The 24566-nt window shown below is 39.9% G+C and overlaps 1 protein-coding gene across 2 annotated transcripts in view; it reads right to left on the bottom strand.

Moving 5' to 3' along the window:
• Positions 1-822: 822 nt before the first annotated feature.
• The window catches only part of APBA1 (amyloid beta precursor protein binding family A member 1), a gene marked incomplete at both ends in the record, with an annotated part of 35273 nt that continues 11529 nt past the window's right edge, over positions 823-24566 (bottom strand). The window contains 10 exons of one of the 2 annotated variants that reach the window (XM_084278653.1): positions 823-894; positions 2213-2353; positions 2999-3118; positions 7558-7770; positions 8605-8784; positions 11539-11724; positions 12299-12385; positions 13488-13520; positions 18304-18449; positions 21422-21461. In XM_084278653.1, the coding sequence (XP_084134779.1) occupies positions 823-894; positions 2213-2353; positions 2999-3118; positions 7558-7770; positions 8605-8784; positions 11539-11724; positions 12299-12385; positions 13488-13520; positions 18304-18449; positions 21422-21461 (1218 nt within the window). The remainder of the gene's footprint in view (positions 895-2212; positions 2354-2998; positions 3119-7557; positions 7771-8604; positions 8785-11538; positions 11725-12298; positions 12386-13487; positions 13521-18303; positions 18450-21421; positions 21462-24566) is intronic. The other variant, XM_084278654.1, reaches the window with a different exon arrangement.

The following is a 24566-nucleotide window of genomic DNA, read 5'->3' as shown; positions in this document are numbered from 1 at the left end:
GAAAACAAAGAGTTAGAAACCTGGGGCGGGGGCAGAGAGGGGGAGGCAGCCGTAAAAAAACGCCTCCCAAATTACTTAGTGTAAGTAATGCAAATGTAACACGTTTCAGCAACTCACAGAGTACCTTTTAGGGTCCTACTATCATGAAGAACTGATGACAGAGGAGAATTAAAAGGTGTGTGTTTGGAGAGTCCATTTTACAACAGCAGCATTTAGTGAGTCTTCAAAAGCAGGTGATTCTTCCTGAGGGCAAAAACTATCCTTTTGGTATTCTACTTTCCCTACAGACATAAACCTTTAATACCGAGCTCAGTGCCTGTGGGAAATTAGGGCAAGAAATGCAAAGTTACATGCAGGACATCCAAGAGAACACTTGCACCCTATATTTCTGTTTGGTGAAGACATCTTTCATTCAGCAACATTGAATTTACTCAGTTCATCAAACTACAGCCACAAAAATAAAAGTGATTATGTACTATGAAAGCAGAGACAATATTCCTTGTGAAACCTACTGTGACCAACACTGCTGCTATTTTCTGGTTTTGCATGTGGAACTGCATTATGTTTCACTTGTAAGAAGATGCAACCAAAACAGTCCCATACATCCATAGATATATTTTGCCAAAATACAGGGAAATGGTGGGGAGGAGAGGAAAAAGGGAGGGAGGAGAGAGAGAGAGAGAGTGTTTGTGCCTGTGAGGGGGAGAGAGAGAGGAAGAAACAAAGAAACGTCTCTGCAGACACAGAAATGCAGCACTAGAGAGACAAGCACTAACGAGGAAAAACATCCTCCATGCACATTGTGATGGTGAGGTGTCGGCTTCAGATGTAAACCGGTTGCTCTTGCGCAGTCAACAGTCTGTACATGGCTGCTGGCATAGTCTTCATATGAATCTAGAGGGAATACAAGTTAATCAGTGTTCCTAACATACATACTACAGCCAGAGTGTCAGTGAAGGACCTAGCTAGGGCCCTATAGGACAGAAAGGAAAGCTTAAACCTGAGTGTTTTCAAACCAACCCTTACTGCAGGTGGTGATCTGATGAAACAGCACATTTAGTGTCAATGAACCATCTGAAGTTGTGCACACTTCACGTTTTCAGATCAGCAGTCTTCTAAAACATAGGAGAACTATGGGCAAATAACAACAGAAATTGTGTGTTTGCTTGCCCTGACTTCCACTAGAGTTAAACAGCAACAGCCTAATACAGGTAGAATCAGATAATTATGGAAAGCTTGAGTTGACAAGGTCCTTTAAGATTTTCTCAGTCCAACACCCCTGCCACGGGCAGGGACACCCTCCACTAGACCAGGTTGCCCAGAGCCCCACCTAACCTAGCCTTCAACACTGCCAGGGAGAAGGCAGCCACAGCTGCTCTGGGTAATCTGTGGCAGGGTCTCACCACTCTCACAGGGAAGAATGTCTTCCTCAAATCTAATCTAAATCTATCCTCTTTCAGCTTAACACTTGTCCTACCACTACGCTTCCTGGTGAACGGCCCCTCTCCAGCTTTCGTAGGCCCCTTTCAGGTACTGGAAGGCTGCAGTAAAGTCTCCCCTGAGTCTTCTCCAGGCTAAACTAGCCCAACTGCCTCTGCCTGTCCTCATGAGAGAGGTGCTTCAGCCTTCTGATCATCTTCAAGGCCCTCCTCTGGACTTGGTCCAACAGGTCCATATTGTTCTTGTCCTAGAGGACCCAAGAGCTGGACACAGTACTCCAGGTGGGGTTTCACCAGAGCACAGCAGAGTGGCAGTCACGCTGCTTCTGATGTAAGCTAGGATACAGTTGGCTTTCTGGGCTGCAAGGGTGCATTGCTGGTTCATGTCCAATTTTTCATACGCCATTACCTTTTCCACAGGGCTTCTCTCAATCCATTCATGCCCCAGACTGAATTGATGTGGGAAATGGCCTCATACCAGTTTAAGGACCTTGCACTTAGACTTCACAAGGGTCACTCTTTTCAAGCCTGCCAAGTTCCCTTTTATGGCATCCCTTTCCTTGAGCTCATCAACTACAGCACTGAGCTTGGTATCATCCCCAAACTTGTTGAAGGTGCATTCAGTCCCACTGTCTACATAATTGAAGATAGTAAAAATTATTGGTTCCAGCATGGCCCTTTGAGGGACAAGACTTCTTACTGGTTTCCATTGGTTGTTAGTGGCAACACTGATAAACCACGTCACATGGCTTAGACACATTGTGGGCTCTTACCTCACCAACAGCGTTTGAGAGAATGTGAACAATTTTCTCATGAGGTGTTGCTACAACACTCTGTCCATTGATTTCAATGATCCGATGGCCAACACGCACACCTCCTCGCTCTGCTATACCTCCTCTCATAAGGCTACAGATCTGGAAAGGAAAGGACAAATTTATCAGGGCCTAGAAAAGGAAACAGAGGTTTTAGATGATCCGTTTTTGCCTATGAACTGTAGATCAGCTTGCAACCTTAGAGGCTTGCAACGAATTCTAAAATATAACTGATCACTCATGCAAAGCAAAACCTGTCAGTGACCAGTAACTACAAGATACTCTCTTCCAAGAGCAGAACAAACTGTCAGAAAAGGCTGTTGCTGTACGTCACACTAGTTTGGTTTGGAAATTTAAGTGTGTGAAGGACCACAGTACAACAATGTTCAGGATGCAGACACCTTACAGCAAAAGATGATGAAGGACAGTTCTTTTCTTTTGGGATCACACAAAGGCTTGGTTAGAGACACGAATGATGCAGATTGAAACCAGCCTCTGTGAGACATTTTTGTTTTGTTTTCTGTTCCTCTGGCTGACTTTAAAGTTGTGAATTAAGTACAGTCAAAGACAAAAAATAACCCCAATTAACTCAGCTTTTGTATCTTAGACTTAATTCTGTGCAAAGTCCTACTTGCGGTAAGGAAGAAAATGGCAGCTTCTCTCTTCTCACACTGAGAATTTACCCAGAAATAGGTAAGAGGGGTCATGTATACTAAAGCTTAACCAGAGAGTGTGGAAGTTACTTACAATCCCATTCTGCACACTGAAGCCCAACTGGTATCTGAGGTCTGGTCTCCTGATCAATACTGTGGTTACTGGAGGACATCTAACTATGTTCAGTTTAACCCGGGCCTGGTTTTTCAAACCCTGCGAAGAGAAGTCACCATGAAAAACACTGGCAAAGACAAACACTGAACGTAAAGACTTTGGGTGGGGCGTGTATAAAAAGTGTTAAAATACTGGTCTGGGGACAGACCTGAATAAACAGCTCTTTGCATACACTGTAACGCCAGACACAAGCATCAGGATATTAAGTGAAACAAGTGATAAAGTATCAGTTTTCTTGCCAAGCTGTCCATAGCTGTTTTGAGAAAACGAGCTTCCTGACACCAAGCTGCTCATTTGGTAGCACTAAACAGGTCCATGCAGCGCACAAAAAAAAAAAACCAAACCCAAAAAACCCCATTGACTATGGATGGGAAATAAAATTTTAAATAAGTAGCTAAACCAGGTACCAACAAATGGATTCCCTGCAGAAAATACTCAATTCTGTGAAGTAAACCGCGGGTAGTGCTCATATCATGCTTGTGTGAGAAGTGCTCCTAATTGCTGTTCCTTCTGCCTTCTAAAATGAGTTATATCACGTTCATCATGAAGTCCTTACTACCAGAGGAAAACTGAGGGAGGAAAATTTATTTTTACTGCCAGGGTGGTAAAACACTGGAGCAGATTACCTAGAGAGGTTGTGAAATATGCCGCCTCGGAGATATTTAAAGCCTAGTGGGCACTGTCCTAAGCAACCTGCTCTACTCTGAAGCAGTGTGTTGGTCTAGACTAGCTTCAGCAGTGACTGCCAGCCTCACAGACTGTGATTGTGTGAGTCCATGAAAACTCAAATGTAAAAGCAATCTGACTCCTTGTACAAATTCAAGTATTCAGAACGTATGTTTCATTCACACAAATGGCTATAAATACATAAAGAATTCCCACATCAAGAAAGAGATGCTTTATAAAGAATACACCAATTGCACCCTTACTTAAAAGAACACCTACCAGTTCCAGTACCTACTTCTGAATTCCTTTTATCTGTACAACTGAAAACTGGGTCCCATTGCAACTTATAAGTGTCTAATATTGACTTCAAAGCGTTAATAAAAAAAATTAAAAATCCTAGTATAGCTAAGGTAATACACTGAAGTCTCTACATCCAGTTTACCCAGTTACATGCCCTCAACAGAGTGGTTGCCACTGCACTCTTACCTCCCAGATCAACATGTGAGTTATTTATAATGTGTTTGAAAAGAAAGCAATGTGCCCTCCAAAAAATAGTCTCATAATTTTACAGAAAGTGTGTATATTTCAAAAGGGGCTGATTTCCAGATCAGAAACAAAACAATTGCATCATCTGACCAACTTATTTGTTTATATAGTTCCTGAGTCTGCTTCTGACTGTAGTCAGCCCCAATTGCTTCTGAAAAAAATGCAAGTAGCATAATACAATTAGGGAATAACCACCACATATGGAAAGCTTCTTCTAAGCTCTGTCAGTTTGCAATTGGTTTAGAGTCAATTAGAAGCAGAGACTACATCCATAACACTGAAATTATCTCAATTTAAGTGCTTGCAAGATATTCTTATCTACATAATATTCTTATGCATTCATTGGGGTCCTTACAGCATGCTGAAGAAACCCATGATCCTGAGATACTTCTGCCACGTTCAAACACGTTCCTAGATCACTCAGTGACATATATACTTGTTACCAGAAGTGCTGTATGTGTGTGCAGTATGGTTCTGAAGACCTGCAAACATACAGACTATCTTCCCAGTAGAAAGACAAAATAAATGGCTGGAGTTCCTATGGCAACAGCATTAAGTATCAGCAAGGAAAAGAAAGGTCTGCAGAAGCTGAAAACAGCAAAACTCATTATTTCTGTTTTGAAAAAGTACAGATGAGCACAATGGAACTGCACCTGAAAAGGCTTTGAATCGGAGAAGCATTAACTCTTTGCAGAAGTAAAACTATATTTTAGAAACAAAATGAGTGGGAAATAAAATTATGTGGGGTATGAAACAAATATGCTTAACATGCCTAAATTTGCTGGAAGTTTTGTTCCACTGAAACTGGCACAAAGATATTTAATATGTTTTTTTCCTTCCTTCACAAATCTAAGACTGTTTTTGCCATGTTTTCAGCATGCTACACTTCAAAGCTATCATTTCCACTCACTGAATCTAAAATGGCTGGCTCAGTGCCTTATGCATCTATCACACATCAGAACTCAGCATTAACATTTTATGAAGACAGAATGGTAAGTTTTCAGAGCAAACATCTTAGTGCAAGTGTAAAGAAACTAATTCCTGGACCAAAAAAAAAAAGAAGAAAAAAAGTTTTTCATATTTTCTTTTACTTTGCAAATTTACTCTGTAAATGAAAAAAGTTACCTTGCAATTTGAAAAAGTACAAAACTTATTACATAATACAAGTTGTTGCCAGAAAGTTGCCTAAACACGTATGTTTAACAGGCATATTCCTAGAAATCAGAGAAGGATTTCTGTACAGTACACCACCAGTATTACATTACATTACATGTTACGATCTGCAGGAGCTCTGTGGAGCTATTTTTATCAATAACAAAGTCCATATAGCTTCATCTCAAACACTCCCCACTGATGCACCTTTCCAACATTTGAAACTCTGGTGCTTAAACAGCTATTCTCTTGCTTGCTACAGCTGCCCCAGACACTGTTCAGTTCCAGCTGACCTGCACACTTTTAGCAGTCACATACTTTTCTGACAACTAGAAGAAAGCTCTTCTAATTAAAATACTCAATTTAGCCCAGTGAAGAGAAGCATCACACTTTCAAATAACTTGGGCAAAGTTTTTATAGAGGGTAAGTATGTCTTTAATTAAATGTTTAAGAGTTTTAAAAATTGTTACAAACAGTAAGAAAAATGCATCAGCTCTCCTTCAGCCAGACACCAGGAGGTTTTTGAAGAGCTAATATTAGGCACCTCTGCCTGCATTTATTGCATAGAACTTTACGTAGCCTCAGATGTGTATCTGGTAATATGATCCTTCAGCAGGAAATATTCTCTTGTGGAGTAATTTCTGCAGAGCCCTTGTCTACACAAGTGAACAGCACAGGTCACTTTCTGCCAATCATAAAACTGGTATAGAATCATAGAATCATAGAATGGTCTGGGTTGGAAGGGACCCCAAGGATCATAGAGCTCCAACCCCCCTGCCACAGGCAGGGACACCAACCTCCAGGCCTGGATCTACACAAGGCTGCCCAGGCCCCCATCCAACCCGGCCTTGAACACCTCCAGGGACGGGGCATCCAGTAGTTCTCTGGGCAGCCTCCACTGCTGAGTGTTCCAGCACCTCACCACTCTTTATGTAAAAAACTTCCCCCTAATATCTAATCTAAACCTTCCCTCATTTAGCTTTAGTCCATTCCCCCTTGTCCTGCCATTATCTGCCCTTTTAGAAAGTTGAATTCCCTCCTGCTTATAAGCTCTCTTTAGGTACTGGAAGGCTGCAATGAGGTCCCCTCACAGCCTTCTCTTCTCCAGGCTGAACAAGACCAGCTCCCTCAGCCTCTCTTTGTAGGGCAGGTGCTCCAGCCCTCTAATCAACTTTGTGGTCCTCCTCTGAACACTCTCCAACAGTTCCACATCCTTCTTGTATTGGGGGCCCCAGATCTGGACACAGTACTCCAGATGGGGCCTCACAAGGGCAGAGTAGAGAGGGACATTCACTGTCCCTCCCTGTCTGTGTTAGCCACCCCTCTTCTGATGGAGCCCAGGATACCATTGACCTTCCCAACTGCAAGAGCACACTGCTGGCTCATGTTAAGTTTCCCATCCACCACAATCCCCAAGTCCTTCTCAGCAGGGCTACTCTCAAGAAGCTCTTCTCCTAGTTTGTATCTGTGTCTGGGATTCTTCCAGCCCAGGTGCAACACCTTACACTTGGCAGTGTTGAACCTCATTAGGTTCACCTGGGCCCATCTTTCCAGCCTGTCAAGATCCCTCTGGATGGCTTCCTTTCCTTCTGTTGTGTCAAACACACCACTCAACTTGGTGTCATCCGCAAACTTGCTGAGGGTGCACTCAATTCCATCATCGATGTCATTGATAAAGATGTTAAAGAGCACCGGTCCCAAGACAGACCCCTGGGGGACACCGCTTGTCACTGGCCTCCACCTGCACATAGACCCATTGACCACCACCCTTTGGCTACGTTCTGTCAACCAGTTTCTTATCCACTGGAAGGTCGACCCATCAAATCCACATCTCTCCAATTTAGAGATAAGGATGTGGTGGGGGACTGTGTCAAGGGCCGTGCACAAGTCCAGGTAGATGACATCGGTCGCCTTCCCTTTATCCCCCGATGCTGTCACTCAATCAATAGAAGGTCACCAGATTGGTATAGCATAATTCCCACTGCAGTTTAAAGATCATGCAGTGGAGCGTTATATGAGCATTTGGTAAGAATTCACTTCAGAGTTCTGTACTTTCTGATTGTCCCTTATGTAACCATTTTAAAAAGTGTAACCTCCAGAAACGTTCTCTGTACCTTTATAATGCTCTGACATGTTGACAGTGGCAAACCAACCAAACTGGTCCCATTAATTGACATGATCTGGTCCCCTATGTTCAGCTTCCCAGACTTCTCTGCTGGTCCTCCATGCATCATGTTGGCTATGATAACCGTAGGCAAAATGGATCCCCAGCCAGACTCCACAATCACCACACCTAGGATTTCTCCCTTTTGCTTTTCAATGTAAACCTGTATCATAAAAAAAAAAAAAAGTGTTTAAAAAACATTAAAAACCCCCAAATGCTTCTTCACACCTACGGAACTGACAAAAACCCACCCTCCCAAACATTCACATAACAAACCAACACATACCTCTCCTTATTTGCAACCTGTGCTTATAATTCAAAGGCAAACACATCCCCCTCAAGGTATGGATTTCACTACATTTCATTTGTAGTCAGAGATGAAATAACCAGTCCTATTACATATAGATTTGGCTTACTGCAAAAACACCCCTCACAGCTCATTTCTGCATATGAGGAGAAGAAACTGGGGTAGAAGAAACCCTGGTCCCATGGGCTTCAACAAAGAAAGTTAAATTAGAAGAGACCATAAAGTTTGTGACTGTGGATTGGACAACCACTTCCTTCGTGTTGCAGAGGTGCACTGCTTCACCTTTATTAACCATACTGCTAATCCTTTCAGCAAATACAATCCATTAAAGTCTGGAATCATCCACTTCCAAACACCTGTGCCTCTATAAATTCATATTGTTTACTGTAATACGTTAAACTGTGTTACCCTGTTAATCTGTTTTAAATTCATTTCATTAACATACAGTGTCAAATGTCTGAAAATTGTTTGATAGAAAAACCACAAACAGATGGTAAATAATTTCTCTGCTGATAAATTTTGGGTTCACTGTTCGCCTTTGAAACAGAACTGATGACAGGGTGTCCTACTTGGGAGGATATTCTAGGCTCACTGAGGTCATTTATAGGAAATATTAATGGTTTTCCATTAGTGGGCCTGCAACTGGTACAGAGCAGCTTAATGCTGTTATGGAAAAAAAATGAGACATACATCTTTGCAGTTTTCAGATTTGGAGAAGTGAATCAGGTCATCATTGTACATGTCCTGGGTATTGAGCAAGTCACTATACTCCTTCTGGCTCAGGTCTTCTGGGTTGATTCCGTTTGCCCTCAGAAATTCCTGGTAGGCCACACTAAATGCTTGACCTATGGACTGGGCAATCAGCTGTGCCTGTAACAGGTGCCCAGAGAATAGAGAAAAAAAAAATAGTTAAAAAAATGGATATTCTTGTCCACTGACACTCTGCTTTTTGTACCATAAAATGGATCATCAAGTCACGTTGGTGAACCTACAAGTCAAGTTACAACAGTGCAGTTTTTAAAAAATAGTAACTGTGCATTTGTCGTGGTTTTACCCCGGCTGAGAGCCAAGATCCACACAGCTGCCTGCTCTTTAAAGGAAAAGAGGAGAGGGAGAAGAGGAGGGGCTGGTGTGAGGCAAGGGAAGGGAAAAGGAAGGGACAAATAACAACCCCAAAACCGAGAAACCAAAAGCCCGTGGGTTGGGATAAGGATAGTTTACTAAAATAGCAAAAAGATACAATATAACAATGCTAACAGGACTTTAGAGCAAAAAATATATGAAGCTGTTGATACACAATGCAGTTTCTCACCGAATCCACAGCTCATGCCGTGCCACCCAGAGCCGTCCCGGAACCCGACCGTCCCCCAAAAACCGTGTGTCCTGGAGCCGCCCGCTCCTCCTCCCCTCAGCCCCCCAATATCCTGAGCAGGACGTAATTGGCATGGAATACTCTCTTTGGCCAGTTTGAGTCACCTGTCCTGGCTTCGTCCCCTCCTTTCTCATGAATAGAGAAATATGAAGAGCTGAGAAAGTCCTTGACTTGCTTGACCACAACTAAAAACATCAGGGTGTTACCAGCACTGCTCCCATTTTAACTCTCAAACAGAGCATTCCATCTGCTGCTACAAAAGAAGTTAACTCCATCCTGACCAAAACCAGGACAGCATTAAGAACTAATTAAAAAACCCACAAAATGTCCTCACATTCATACATGCCACAAATCTATCTTTGGAAAGCAATTATAAATGAGGAGTACGTGCAGTAAGTGCTGTGTGGTGCACAAGAGTCGGCCACGATGTGTACTGAAGCAGCTGCTTGGAGCACAGTCCTGGCTGTAGCCAAGGAAGGGGAGTGCTCCACACCTTACAAGGCAGGCCTAGGGGAGTGCTGGTGGTGAACAAATACTACTGAGGTGTGGTTTTATAGAGCCTACCAGCTGTATTTAAAGTCCAGTTTGCTCCCTAATAAAGGTTCCCAGCCTTGAAAAGCTCAACATATGTTAAAGCAACTTAAACTAGTGCTAACCCTGCTAATGAGAATAGCATGATGGCTGCTGCTGAAAAGACCAATACCTAGACTGGCAGTTTTACCAATGCTCAGTCACTAGGTGCTACCTTTTTCCTCTTTCATCTGAGATTGAGATAGGAGCAGCCAGTGTGGATGTGATGGTTTTGAAGGAGCGTAAGAAAAGGAGGAAATATTCTCTTAAATATGGTGGTGTGTTTTCTAGAAGACATTTTCATTTTCACTGCTGGCTTGTCATGGAGTGGCATTGCCTTTGCTAGAAGGCTCCACTTTGGAGCTGCTTGTGCAGGAGGAATTGTGAGCTACAGTGACTGCAGCATGTATACCTTTACATTTATATTAGTTCTTACCTGTGAAAGGATGGCTTTACCAACAGGCTGTACTGCTGGATGCACAGAACCTCTTAAGCTGCCACCTCCTTGCTAGTAACAGTGGTACAACTAACTCTTGCTCATTCAAATTCTTTCTTGGTCATTTCAGTATTTGAGATGGACTTTGCAGCCTATTTGTGAACTATACTACGACTCAGAAGCGCAGATATAATCTCTTGCAATTTCTTGGCATATTTTTACGTTACAGAACTCTGCTTTTACTGGATCTATAGGCATCTACTTTTCAGGCCAGTATCTAGTGGCACAGGGAGGATGACAACTGACTCAAGTATGGGATGATCCAAACAAATCACAGAAACTAACAGCAGCAATACCCCAAAATAAGCCTAGATTCCAGCTAGCCAAAGTATTAACAGCAGCCTGGGAAACAGATCCAGGAAGTCTGGATCACAGTCAGGCCACTACATGCTGAAGGAATAAGCCCCAGCCTCTGGCACCTGACAGTTTGATTTCTGCTTTTCCAACTGGCCAGAAAGCAAGCTAGCAGCGTCCACTAGCCTGTGACTAGAAATACAGGACGAGCAGCCTCAAAGCAGGCAGCATATCAAGTGATATTAAGCCAAAAAACACTGGCTAGCCTTTCTTCATTATTTTTTTTTCTCCTCAGGTAAGGCTTTGCAAAATTGGCTTGTGTTATTTTAGGAAAAAAATCCACAATTTCTTTATACTCTGTCAAAATTTTGATCTCTATTCTGCATACTTTGGGGTTGTTGGTATTATGAACTTTCTCTTCTGTTTTGTGTTTTGGTTTTGTTTTTTTTTTAAATGATGGCAGCAACTACTTCCCAACACAGGTGTCCTCAACCTCAAAAAAAACCCCAAGCAAAGGCACCTTTATCAGTGTATCCTTGATGCAACACTTAGGACTAGAGTTTCCCAAGGGAAATCGGCAGCTCTAACAGATTTTCAGTATGACATACAGAATCTGAGCTGGCATTTGTATGCTATGGCAACTGGACACTCTTCTCATTCTTATTGGAAGGGACTGAGGGAGCTTAAAAATGGGAAGCATTTCTATAACCGTTGATTTTGTCAGTAAAACATCATATCCAAACACGCAAACAGAAGGCAAGTTCCTCTGCTTACATGAAGTATTTGGTTGCAGTTAATGACAAAACAGGAGCACTTGCAATGGACTTCAAGCCCACCAAACTGTGCTTACATTTACATCCCTAGAAAATTACAAGGCAGAGTAATTCCTTACATCCTCAGACTCAAAGACGTGGCAAATCATTTTGTACTGCCTCTTTCCATCCTGGGAAGGGTGAGATGCTTCCACGTTATCCTGGGAGTTAGACCGTGGCATTCGCCTGCGAGCCATCAGAACAACTATGTTTCCTATATCTGCAATGTAGGAAATGGTCCGCAGGGGGTGGTCCATCATTGTTTCCTGGGGAATACAAAAAATAACAAGAGCAGCTGTTTCAATTAGGTTCCTGTTGCACACTCAGTATCATTACAAAAACAAATAGCAATATAAGACCCTTTGTTGAGTGAAGGCTACAGTACCTGTCACGTGTGCAGGTGCCAATAGAAAACACGACCGTCACTTTCCAAAAACAAAGCAAAAAAGGGAATTTTACACATTAAAGTTGTATTTTCTGTGAAAAAGCACTTAAAGACCTCACTATAAGACCATGAATATGCTGTGCATGAAGTCCAAAGGACTATGAACTTCAGATTATCACAAGCAAACCTTTTGGGCTACTCTGGGCACAACCAGTACTCGATGCATCATGGCTCATAAGAAAGGAGCTTGCCCTCAAATTCTTACCATTTCTACAGTCAGACACACCAGAGTAACTGCATGTATGACATGGTTCTCGAGCATGGATTTCTTACTAGGAAATCCTGGATGAAAATAAAGAGCCAGCACTTTCTGAAGGACAGATTTTGGCGGGGAGGTGAAACGCTATTTCAGTAGCCTACTAGGATAATACTGACAAAGGCATCTTTGTCTATACCTGTGTGTCTGCATTCAGTACTTTTATTCTCTGTGTAGAAATGAAGAGGTCCACTTCAGTCATGGGCTGGGATTCACCTTCTGGAGCCTGCAAATAAATAGATCAGAGTCAAACAAACACACGTGGTAACATACCTACCACTGATGTTAGCTCACAAACAGGGAGTACTAAGACACAGTCACCAGAACAGCAGTGCAAGGTATACAGTATTAGACTGCAGAAGCTAAACACAAAGATATGGAAACTATATATATATATATACACATATATATGTGAAAGTGAACTGGATATTATTATTATAAGAGCTTCCCTAATATTTTTCCTCATTCAGTAAAATCATACCTGACTGCAACATGAAATATATAAACATTTTTTGAAAGTCAAACAAATTCTCTCATCTCTCCTCACTAAGAATCCCACTTTAAAGATTTTTTTTTTTTATACAAGCCATAGAAAGGCCTAACAGCATCTCTTGTCTGAATAATTTCTCCATGACCCTACACTGACTGTCAAGTTCAGGGGAAAAACCTGTACCACAGCTGGGTACAGTTAAAGCAATCCGTAATGCTGGTCTGGTAAGAAGACCTTGACAGTCATAAAACATACTATTCAAGCACTAACCCACTTTAGAAGCCATATTTTGTGAACAGAAAGCAAACATTTGCAAATTTTTTAAAAATTAGATTTGTTAAAAGATACTTAAAAACTCCATAAATGAAAGTTATTATTAAGATGAGTCAATCTCAGCATATTACTGTGTGTACATAAGTATTTTTTTCTTTTTTGCATCCAGCAATTTGACACGACTGTGAATCAAAGCACTCTTATAGAAAGATAAAATAAAACAATGAAAAAAAAGGACTTAATTGTTTTTTACAGAGTTAGAACTTTTGCCATGTCAGTCCTGTTTCTTTAGTGTGCATTTTGGGTACTGCCTGTAACCATTTGATAAATCCAATCTGTACTCTATTTCTAACATGAAATGGCTAATGATAAGCAACAAAAAATGGCCAATCAGGCAACTGATTTCTGAGAAATGTCAACTTATATGATGGCTCAGAAATAAATCTTGAAAAGAAGCTTGCTGGATGCAGAAAATAAAAAGACAAAATAAAAAGAAAGGCAAAAAACCCTCCCAGAAAAACAAAAGAACAGGCATAACATCAAGCCGATGGAGTTTGTACTGCACCTTCTTCCTGCTTTTGGCTAATTTCTGGGCCATCTGCTTAGCATGGAACAAACAGAGACAGGAGAATAGTTAGAGAAGAACTTACAGCGACTCCAAGTCAAGCAGGAATCTGCATGCTAATGCCAGGGCTCACAGGCTACTAGCTGTTCTAAATTAGTCCCTGCTTAGATTTCCCTCCTTTTCTTTTTTGGCTTTTTTTTAAATCGTAATATTTAGCACAGTTGCTCTAGTAAATGAAAAGAAACTACATCAAAAGTCTGGAAAACTTTTTTTTTTTTAATTATTTTTAATTAATTATTTTTTCATTTAAAATGTTATTTGAAACAAACAAGAGTGGTTTTATGGGTTTTTTCCTTGTTTGATTTTTCTTTTAAGGAAAAAACCTGGAGCTTCCCCTCATTTACACCAGTGTAAGAAAACCATGAGGTTACTGCTTTTGAAGCAACACCAGTGTAATAGGTCAGAAAATAATCTTAACCATAATTATTCCAGCTTTTTCAGACCTAAAGCATTTAGATTCAAGTTTTGTAATGCTCTTAAAGCAGTTTTCAAAAACATAACCTCACTACAACTATGCTTTTTCCCTAGAGGAAAAAAGAAAAACCAACAACCTAACCAACAAAAAACTGACAGAATGTAACTTTCACCTCCATTTTTTACATGCTCCTGTGCAAATATACCCATGTCAACATTAGGATTACAAATCTGGACAACAGGTTTTCCTGTAACATCTGCACAAAAACATGTCCATACTACCACATTTTTTTCAGGAAGGCAGTGGCGTGTGTACTTCAGTTCCACCAACACCTGAAAACAGCTCTCTTGTCACTAAGTAGTTTAATTAATCTACATCCAGGGATATATCAGCCTGTTGCAACAAACCGATTCCTTATGTACTACTATTGTGGCAACAATAACAACACGACTAAGCATCGTTCCTAGGGTGTAATCATTAAGTCTAACCAAGGTGAACTGATCGTACAGACCTGCCTACTAAAGAGATGCAAATACTCACCAGGCTGGCAGATATCCTTTACTTTCAATAGTAAGAGCCTCTTACCTAATTAAATTATCAGGTGTTCTTGAGGTGGGGAGGAGGCTTACTATTACACGCTGCATAGACATTCATGGCTAACTACCTTTACAGAGAACAAACAGGAGGCCTGAATCACATGACACATCAAAGGTTTCACACTGATGCTCACAACTTAAAGCTGTCAGGTTTCATCTAAACAAATCTGAAAGCAGCTACTGTAGACAGTGCTGCCTTTCTAAAAACATGAACATTCTCACACCAGCTTTTAGTCACTTCATTCTAACCAAGACATATATGTGATAGCCTGGCGATTGCAAACTATTGCAAAAGCAATTAGAACTGCCTCACGCTGCAAGACCTTCATTACATTAATATTAATTTGGACTGGTACCCAGAAATAATAGCCTCATCTTGCATAACAGCTGCCTGCCATACTCTGGGCAAGGGCGGAAGACACTCAGGAGACGGAGCATTTAAACCGCTTTGCAAAATCGAGCTCTGCTTCAGGTAACTTCCCTCCCCTCCCCAATTCTACAGAGTGATGGACCTCAAAAGAAGAAAAAGCACAAGGCAAAAAGAAGAAATAAAAAAAAAAGAAAAAAAAAAATCCTTGACCTGGAGGTTTAAAATGCAGTATATCAAAGATTAATTGAAATACACTATCAGTCAGTGTATTCAAAATTCTGCTCTTGCAATAGAAGTATCTAGTCTTAGTGGTATTCTGATTTTTTGAAGAACGTCTTTCAAATATTCCATAAAACTAAGGCAATGATATCAAACAACCAATTTCAACAAGTGATTTAACACTGCACAGAAATGTCATAGAAGTAGTTATGGCCTACGAAAAAGACCCAAATTAGGTTTATCAGATAAATCCTCTATCACCACACTGTTCTGGTAATTTAGATCACAAGACACTTTCTATGTTCCTAGAAAAAAATAGAAAGGACTTTATCTAAGCAATTTTCTTTTTTTTTTAATATACAAAGTCCAGGCTTTTCATTTACCTTAAATGAAAGGTAACTATGTATGGAAATTTCTACTATTGCCTATTTGGAAACAGGCTATTTCCAAAATTACAAATGGCTAAAAATGAGCAAGCTTCCACTACTGCTACAGGGATGTCTTAAAGTCAACCCATTTAATCTCTACAAAAAATTACAGCGCAACTAAGTGAACACCCAGATGACACTGACCAAACAAAATGTGCAGAATATGAATCTATTTTCACATATGGGTTCTATCCTAAATTATATTTAGTAATTCAGTAATTAATTGTTATCTAAAAATGTTCAAACCTGTCACACAGCTCAATTCTGCCAATGAAAAGTGAAAGTGAACATTGTTAGTTCACATGTGAAACACAACAGCACAGTTCAGATGTGAACTGTAACCACAAGCATAATTTTATTTTAACTGTTACAAGTATTATGGATTCACTCCAGGTAAAATGTTAAAAGATATTTCTTACCCTATCTGAAAAATTTCGGACTACAGCCTGAAAATGGCAAAATACTTTTTCTATTACTAAAAGTACCTCCTCATGGAAATATGAAATAAGTATGTTCGACAAACGCCCTCAGAGCAGTGTCTCTCTTTTAACTTGGACAGACTTCACAGGCATGAACTCCCAAGCTACCAATGCAGTGATGAATCTGGCAGTAGGAACACCATCTGTCATAATGAATTTCTCACTTAAAAAAAATTGGCTTTAATGGCAATCAGCAACAAAACCAGTCAAAAGCAGCCCTAATAAACCAAAGACTCTGAGGTGCACGGAGATGTGTTTACACTGCCTGAGCTTTGCCTGGAAGCAGAAAAGCCATAACTCACAGTAAGCCAAGCTAAGGTTTTACCAGGTCAACAATGGAACTACTTGAGACTCAACCCTGAGACAAATTTACTGTACACATGCCTGATGATTTATATGGAAGCATAAATTATGGGGTTTGTGAGTGAAAGGAGCTAAACAGATTTCTTCTGCTTTGAGGCACAGCAGTGCTGACGCATAACAGAATCCTCAGGAAGAGCTTAAAAGCTTTTAGTGCTTTTCTAAGAAACACGCTCAGCATCAGAAGAAGACTGCACATTCTGACACTTCACAGACACGCTTTGAATCAATTCTGTTCCATTTTTTTCTAACACATCCCTTCAATCATTGTCTATTGTGTGCTACCATGCAAAATTTACCTCCTAGTTGCAAACTTCCAGCCCAGTCCTATGCTCAAGTTCCACTCCAGTTTCCTATGACATCTGAAGCCAGTCTTTCCTTTTAACCTCCAGTGATGCACCCCTCCTAGATCCAGCCTCATTCAACGCCTATTTATTTTCTTCTCTGTCTTACCTCTAGTTTCCTGTGCATTCAAATTGGGTAACTTTTCTACCATGCAGCCAAGTGTCAGGAAAGAACACACGAGGACTGCTAAACAGACAGGCACAGCTTTATTTGCGCCCAGAGTGGGAAAGAAGCAGGCTGTGTAAGGAAAAGTCTCCACTGTAGCCCTGGGAAGGACCCACCAAGACCTGCCAGGGTTGAGAAAGCTAAGTGAAAAATCTTTTTAAAAAAAATATTACTGAATCCAGTGTTTCCAGTGAACACAGATAAATCCTTATTTTTCAAAAAGCTGAGGAGTTGCTTAAGTTTGTAGGAACTTCTACAGAGATGGCAGAAGATGATGTATCTGTAAAAGGAAGGCTACATCCCTGGCTCCTCTAAAATGCTGGGGGTGCTAGTGATTTTCAGACACAAGGTTGTAAGAATTTATGTATTAGAACGTCAACAAAACTACAATTTCTGGAAGTGTTTCACTGATTCTAGTTGGAACTTCCCTGTGAAATTTTTATACACTGACTGAACTGAACACCTGGCATGGAAAACATTAGAAGGAATAATAACAGTAGGAAGCACCAGCCAATCCTAATAGACAGTACTATCGGCTTTGCTGGTAACATACTGTCTCTCTTCCTCTTTTATACAATTGCACACAGAGCCTGATGGGAATCCAAAGTAAACTATACAAAAGAAGACTACACAAACATGAAACTAAGGAAAACTTTCAGATGACATTGTGTTGGTTAGCTGAGTTAGCAGAAGATGAAGCTGTGTGCCTACCAGTAGTGGGAATATTGCAGCATCCTCTACAACCCTGCAATACTTCACCCACACATCTTAATTTCAGTTGACAATGTCATCACTGTAACTTGTAACACTGCAGCATGCCCACTGCTTGTCATGGCCCACACAGAAGCTGGCGGACAATTTCATTTTCCAAACAAAGCAAACAGATTCCAGGATAAACAGTTTTTTTCCATACGTCTCTGTACCACCACAGGCTTTTTTCTTTATTGATCAGCTCACACCTGTTATGTGGTGGAGAAACGTATCCACAGCAAGGCCAAAAATAACTGCAGACATTACTGCAGTGCCAGTTCCATCAAGTGCCAAGCCAGAAGCAGCTGCAGGACTTACTAGTTACACCCTGTAACTGTTTTCCCTGAACACACAGGTAACACACAAAACTCCAGAGCACCACTCACTTCAGACTCTGGCTTAGAGTACACGGCTCAAGGATTACTGTAGAGAATTAAAATGGTCTGGTAACTTTTCCTTAGCAGTCTTGTTCCCAAAGCAGAATTAAACATGTGATTTATTTTGCAGAAAGACAGACAAGGCATTTAACCTTTCTGAAATCACAGATAGTACCACATGAAACAACTACCACATCTGTAAGAAGTTCATATCCACAACCTGTATGAGAAGGAGCAAGAATTATTCCTCACCTTGATTCTGCTGACAGCTTCCTGAGCTTGCATCATTCTCACATTCTTGGAGGGAGTTTTATCAGAAAGGAGTTGAGTTGAGCCAAGATAATTGGCAGCAAAAATTATTCCATCAATTAAGTCTTCAGGATCACAAGGCCCAGGAACTGTAACACAGGAAAGCCATTACTGAAGGAAATCATGGTGAACCACAGCAAAAGAGCAGCAATCTGACAACTTCAGCCTGGACCTGACGGCTGCAAATCCTCCTCTGAAATACTTCAGTTTATCATGATGATATGGCAGTGAGTACTTTCAAAGGTACAAAACACCAAGAAAATGCTCTCAACATCTCCCCAGCCAAGGCTGTGATTGCTAATCCAGCCTGTCTCTCACAATAGCTCATTCTTTTGTGAGCAGGGATCATCACCCTGGAGCAAAATAATTTCTGTGAGTTTTCACTGTTACAAAGGGACAGGCACAGTTCCTCAGCTCGCCCCTCACCCACCAAAATCGGCCTCGCAATCCTAAGACCAACAGTCGCAAACGGAAAGAGGAAGGCTGTGATTTGATAACAGCCATAAGCCACTTGCTCAGCTGTGTGCAGCTGCAGTCGGACAACAGGCTGAGGAACCTCCCTGGGAATGCTTGACAGGTACAGCAGCGCTCACCTGAGCTGGGCTGCCCAACGAAGTGAAGTACTTTTATGCCACAGACCTTTAAGATCATTCTTAGTCTCGAGGAGGATACTGAGGTGGAGTACAGAGTTAAATAAAAATGTTGATAAATAGACAAGAGCATGATGGCAAAGCAGCTCTCTCAGATCCACAGACTCCTAATCATCCAACTCCTGTCAGCTGCTATGGAAAGTTAAAGGCTTGTGAATTGTTCAGTGCCTAGCAATGCAAATCCTTATTTATGATCTGCAGTCCAGTATTTGATGTTTACATCTAAAAATGGTATCTATAAAAATACTCTATTTTTTTACACCTTGCTACATGTTAAAATCGTCATGATCTGAAAGGGAGGCTAGTTTCTTATTTCCTCAGAAGTAAGGAAAAAGAATTGATGTTCAAAACAACTGAAAATCATCTTAAGGAATGCTAATGGTAGAAAGGTTCATATTTTATGACCAAAAAAATAAACTGTTTATGGGTTGCCCTTTCTTCCTGTAAGAGCAATGCAAAAATCCTACAACATCAGAACCAAGCTTTTATTAGTTCAAGAGATATCTTGAGATATAAGGTGATGGGGTTTTAACATCACTCAGAATGCCAATTTTCTTCCAATTATAAGAGAAGAGATTAACAGCCACTCAGAATGAGCACGGGTAACTTTGGCTCCAGAGAAATGCAAGTCATTATTAAGATTAAAATAAAAGAAGAAAAGAGCCAGAGATAAGTATCACAAAAACTATATGCACAGACAGAAGTAGATGTACAAATCTTACGAGCAAGCTTGTCTCCTTTATGGTTTCTTTAAATAACAGAATTTATGACTAGTAATTTTCCCATGCTCATCTCCTGTGTGCAGAATTTGTTCAGACACTCTGTATCTGGAAAACTCTTAAAATGAAAAAGTCCCTTTCAAGGACATGACCCAAAAGAAATGGAATTTTTACCTCAAGGATATTTATGTACCTGGAGGTACTATGTACTTGCCTATTCCTGAAACCATACTTAAGTGCTGCTGTCTGCTTATTGCTCTACATGCCAAGGCCTTTTCACTGCTTCGCTACAAAGGGTACAAAACCCTTTATATTATGATTTCTGATCAAAACACAAAACCCATAAATACAGACTGACAGAAGTGTAGACAAGACTACCACAGGGAAGTACATTAAAACCAAAAAAGGTGTGTGTTCTGTTTACATCAGAGGTGAGCACACAGATAGTGCTTCTTTTTATAAGGCCTCCCTCAATCTTTTACCTCAGATGATTAAATTACCTGAACTAAAGTGTAGCATGGGTGCCAGCAAGTTTGCCTTGGACTTCTAGCACCTAAAAGTGGTAAATGTGTTTTCATAAGAAATTTTGCACTGGAGCAAGATCTAAGAAAGTTTCAGTTTACAATTCGTTTTTTTTAAGGAGGGGAGCATTACCTAAGACAGCCCTTGCAGACAAGGCTCCCACTAGGGGATGAATTTCAGTTATAAGTGAGATGCTGCATCACTGCAAAATTCCAAAGGTTGGCTAGTTTCAAAATAATTTATGAAATTTATTAGCAGTTGACATTCTGGCCACAGACTGCAAAATATGCAGCCCATACACCAAAGACAAAACCAATGGACTATCTGTAGTCTAAACATAATTCTTTAAACATAGCCTGCTATAAAGCATTCCAAGGAGTTCCAAGACACACCAAATGATGCATCACATCCGCTGTCTTTCTGGCATTTCATCAAACACATGGAACAACTGCTGTCAGGGGAAGAAAAGAAATACTATAACCAAAAACCAAAAATGAAACTTCAACTTTTTGGCTGCTCTCACAGTGACATAGCTGGGTTTGACAGCCTGCAGTCTTCCTGTGTGCACAGGATGCAGACTGACACAAAAGGTAACAGCAGTTCGTTTGGCAGGTAACTTGTTTTTTCACATTGCTCTGAATAAACCCAGCACTAGAAGAAACACAACCTTAACTCTAAGACAGGAAGCACTAATTAATTAGAGGACAAGTAGCTCTAAAGCAGTGCAGATTTCCTCTGGTAGTCCTGCCAATTAATCCAATTAATTAAATTCTGATAATTAATGCAACTGAGATTGGATTGAGCCTGCCAATTGAAATCAATACTGGAGAGAGCACTACATTCTTCTTACCTATTTTCCTTGTCCACACACATGCTCATGTGTTGTGTAAATACCATAAAAAATTGGTAGTGTTTTAAGTGATACTGGGGAAAAACAGAACTGAGACAGAAACTATGAATGAAATGCTAAAAAAAGAAAAGCTCTGCTTTTCCAAACTTCTGAAAGAGTACAGTAGGACTCAGGCTCCAGATAGAATACAATTTAATATAAATCAGTATACCTACCTCTAGCAGCTTTTTTATTCAGTGAATAAAAATAAATTTTATACATTATAAATATTGGAGGGTTTTGGATGCAAAAAACATTTAGAAATTGTAGAACTATCTTACCTTCAACATAGGTTGGAAATGAAGCCAAGCTTTTTCTGGACTGCAATTAAGACAAAAAGGATTTCAAACAGAACACAGCATGCACAAATATACATTAAATTTTTTTCCATGAAAAAAAAAAAGTAGTAAATGTGTTGCAGTTATTAGTGAAGGAAGAGCAGCATTTATTAAGATATATTACACTTAGCAGGTGCTTATATTACACTAAGTAGGTGCTTAGATTCAGTGTATTCTGCTTATTTCTATCAGGCAACTTGTTAGGCCGAGTTTTCAGTTACTTGTCAGCGCTCCATAGTATATTAACTGTCTATTAACAGGCACTCTACTTTTACTAATCGGTAAGTCTGCAGGAAAATACATCATGTCTCAAAGACATGGGGTTTTCCAACTACAAATAAATGCACATGGTAATCTACAAAATTATGTTATATTGTTATTATTCATGACTGAAACCATCAGCCCAGTCAGTTATTTATTAACAAAATTCTGTTATTTACTAGGACTGTTCTTAGATGTATCCCTCACTTTAATACAGGCTACAAAAAGTCTTCCAAATTTTAAACAGCTAAGGCAGCAACCTGTTTTCTGTGAGGTAACTGAATTTGCTGACACTTCACCACCAGCTACACTTGCACTGTATGAAGCACAAAAACAGAGTTGGTAGTTTCAACTTCATAAAAGGTGAACAAACTAAAAAAAATCCTGACCTGAATATGTAAGTCTAAGGTAAAACCCTACTTCCAAATGCAATTTAATGCAAAAGACTCTGCAGTTAACACTTTGAACACCTGAAAGTGAAAACTTTCACTGAGTAAGACTCACCATTTTTTTAATAATCAGTAACATAAAACACACAGGCAAACTTATCAAAGAAAATTCTGTGTGGCAGTACACAGATGGTAACAGGTACATGGAGATGTCTGATGCTACCATATGGGTTGCAGATAAGAATGGTAATGAATCTACAACTGATCGCATTAGCAGTAACTCCTCCGATGACTGGTTAACATAGTTTTATTAAAAGAAAAAAAATATATATGATCATATATATATATGATCAGAATAATGCATCATATCTTAAGACAATTCCCAGTATATTTCCAGAAAACATACATAGACATATATACCAAATCATGTTGCTTTTTGATGGGCAACTTACTAGGTTCTATTAGTGGAAAACCCAGGTAAAATACAATGGTCAGTTATGTGAGAGGTCGATGTTTTCCACTGTAATACGTAGAAAAGTGTAATATTTTCCAACTAGTGATGCTTGTCTTGCTACAGCCTTTAAGCACTTGCCGTTCTTTATGAAAATTACTGAACTGTACTGCCAAACCAAGAAAGTTCTCCTCCAGAGATTGCGCTAGCATAAATAAAGATGTCAATAAACAACAATCTCCTGCTGCCAAAGGATTTAAGCTGCTGTGAGGACTCTTGACATGCCTTTTCAGATCTGCGGCTTTCAACTGTTCAGACGAATGTTTTACTGGACCACCTACCCATACAGACTTCAACAACGGTTTGTAATTGCTGCTGGCGTGGTGCTAAGAGGGAAATTCAGCCACTGTACTCTGGCAGGCCTAGAGGACAAATCCCCTACACACCAGAGACAGCTCATGCAGATCAATGCCCTTTCCAAAGGACTTCTATCTTTTTTTAAACAGAATGAACATGTAATTGCTTATTTGGCAACTATTCAGCAATCTGACAAGCCAATGCAACTTCTGTTCAGTATAGATTAGTGTAAGCTGTCAATATATATGCTTTTATTGCAAAAATTCACATACAAAATTAAGGGGTTCTGCTCATTATTCACATTGAAAGACATTCTACTAAGACCACAGGAATAGTAATGTAAAAGGTAAAGTTATTAATAGGAGGAAACACTTTTACTTTTACAAATCCATAAAGGTCAATGTTTCAACTGTTGCTAATTTTCTTGACCCCTAGTATGCTGAAATTTTATTTAAAATAAAAAGTTCTACTAAGCCTAAAAGTTGTTCCCCAAAAAATTATGAGGCTGCATTACCACTGTTGTTCTTGCACTGGAAGAACTAAAAGCAGGTGTTGTCTCTCACCTGGGGGAAACAAACAGCCTGATGCATCCTAATGTGAAACCTGGTTTTACAGCCTCTGACACCGTATGTAAGCACATGCTGAAAGCTGGTGAGTGGTTGTTCATTTTCTTCCTCTGAGTAAGTTTATTGAGATCTGAAAACTGCTAACAGTTAGGATATATGTGAAGTGACAAAATCTGCACTGAAGAAAGCTAACAGCCTTAACAAGCTAACAGTGCAGCAGGTAAAATTTAATGGCACAATCTACTGTTGAAGGCTTTATAGCATACTGAGAATCTTAGACTGAGTTCCTTAACTCCTTTGAACCTTTTCATTATTTTCTAAACACAAATCAACACAAACACATATGTGTTACAAGCTTTTTTATCTTTTGACAGTAACAAAAGAAAAAAAGCACAGATGGCTAATTAGTGTTTCAACTTAATTCAGTATTTCCAGTTACTGTAGATAATTATTTTTCATTGTATAAGATAACTCATGTATTGCTACTAGTAACAACATGGTATCTTGATTAAGTACAGTTTTGAGATTTTTTTTAAGTTTAAAAAGGCAAATAAACTAAGTACTTGTGGGCTTTTTTCTGTTTACAGATCCAGCCATTCTGTATCAATCCAAATACTTTTTATGCCAATAATTTTCCTTTCACACTGACAGATGTTTTACTCACACTTCTCATTTTGTGTTGGTGGAACTACTGCAGTGTAAAAGGCTTCCAGGTGAGAGGGGGTGGGTGAGGGGAAGTCTAAAAATAAGTATTCAGATTAAAAAGAGAAAGTAAATATTCAGCTTTATTTTGAGAAGCCCGGCATCAGGAGTGATTAAACTCTGTGAATCACTGGCTGGTCAGTTTCTACAATGGTGAACTATCGAAACAGCAGAAATTACTATATAAATTATTTTATTTAAGCAAGCCTTTTGATTTAAGAAACATTCTCTTCTTGGTAGAAAGACATTCTGCATGGAAATAAGAAAAAGATTTCTTCCTTTTGCCTCTAATGGAGGCGTGATGTTGGTTGTTTAGTAAATCAATACCTCCCAGGCTGTTAAATAAATTTAGTGGCAGCTGT

The sequence above is a fragment of the Gallinula chloropus genome, assembly GCF_964237585.1.
Source record: "Gallinula chloropus genome assembly, chromosome: Z".
Classification (NCBI taxonomy): Eukaryota; Metazoa; Chordata; class Aves; order Gruiformes; family Rallidae; genus Gallinula; species Gallinula chloropus.
The sequence above is the reverse complement of the archived record's forward strand: the minus strand, read 5'-3'. Positions and strand labels throughout refer to the sequence as shown.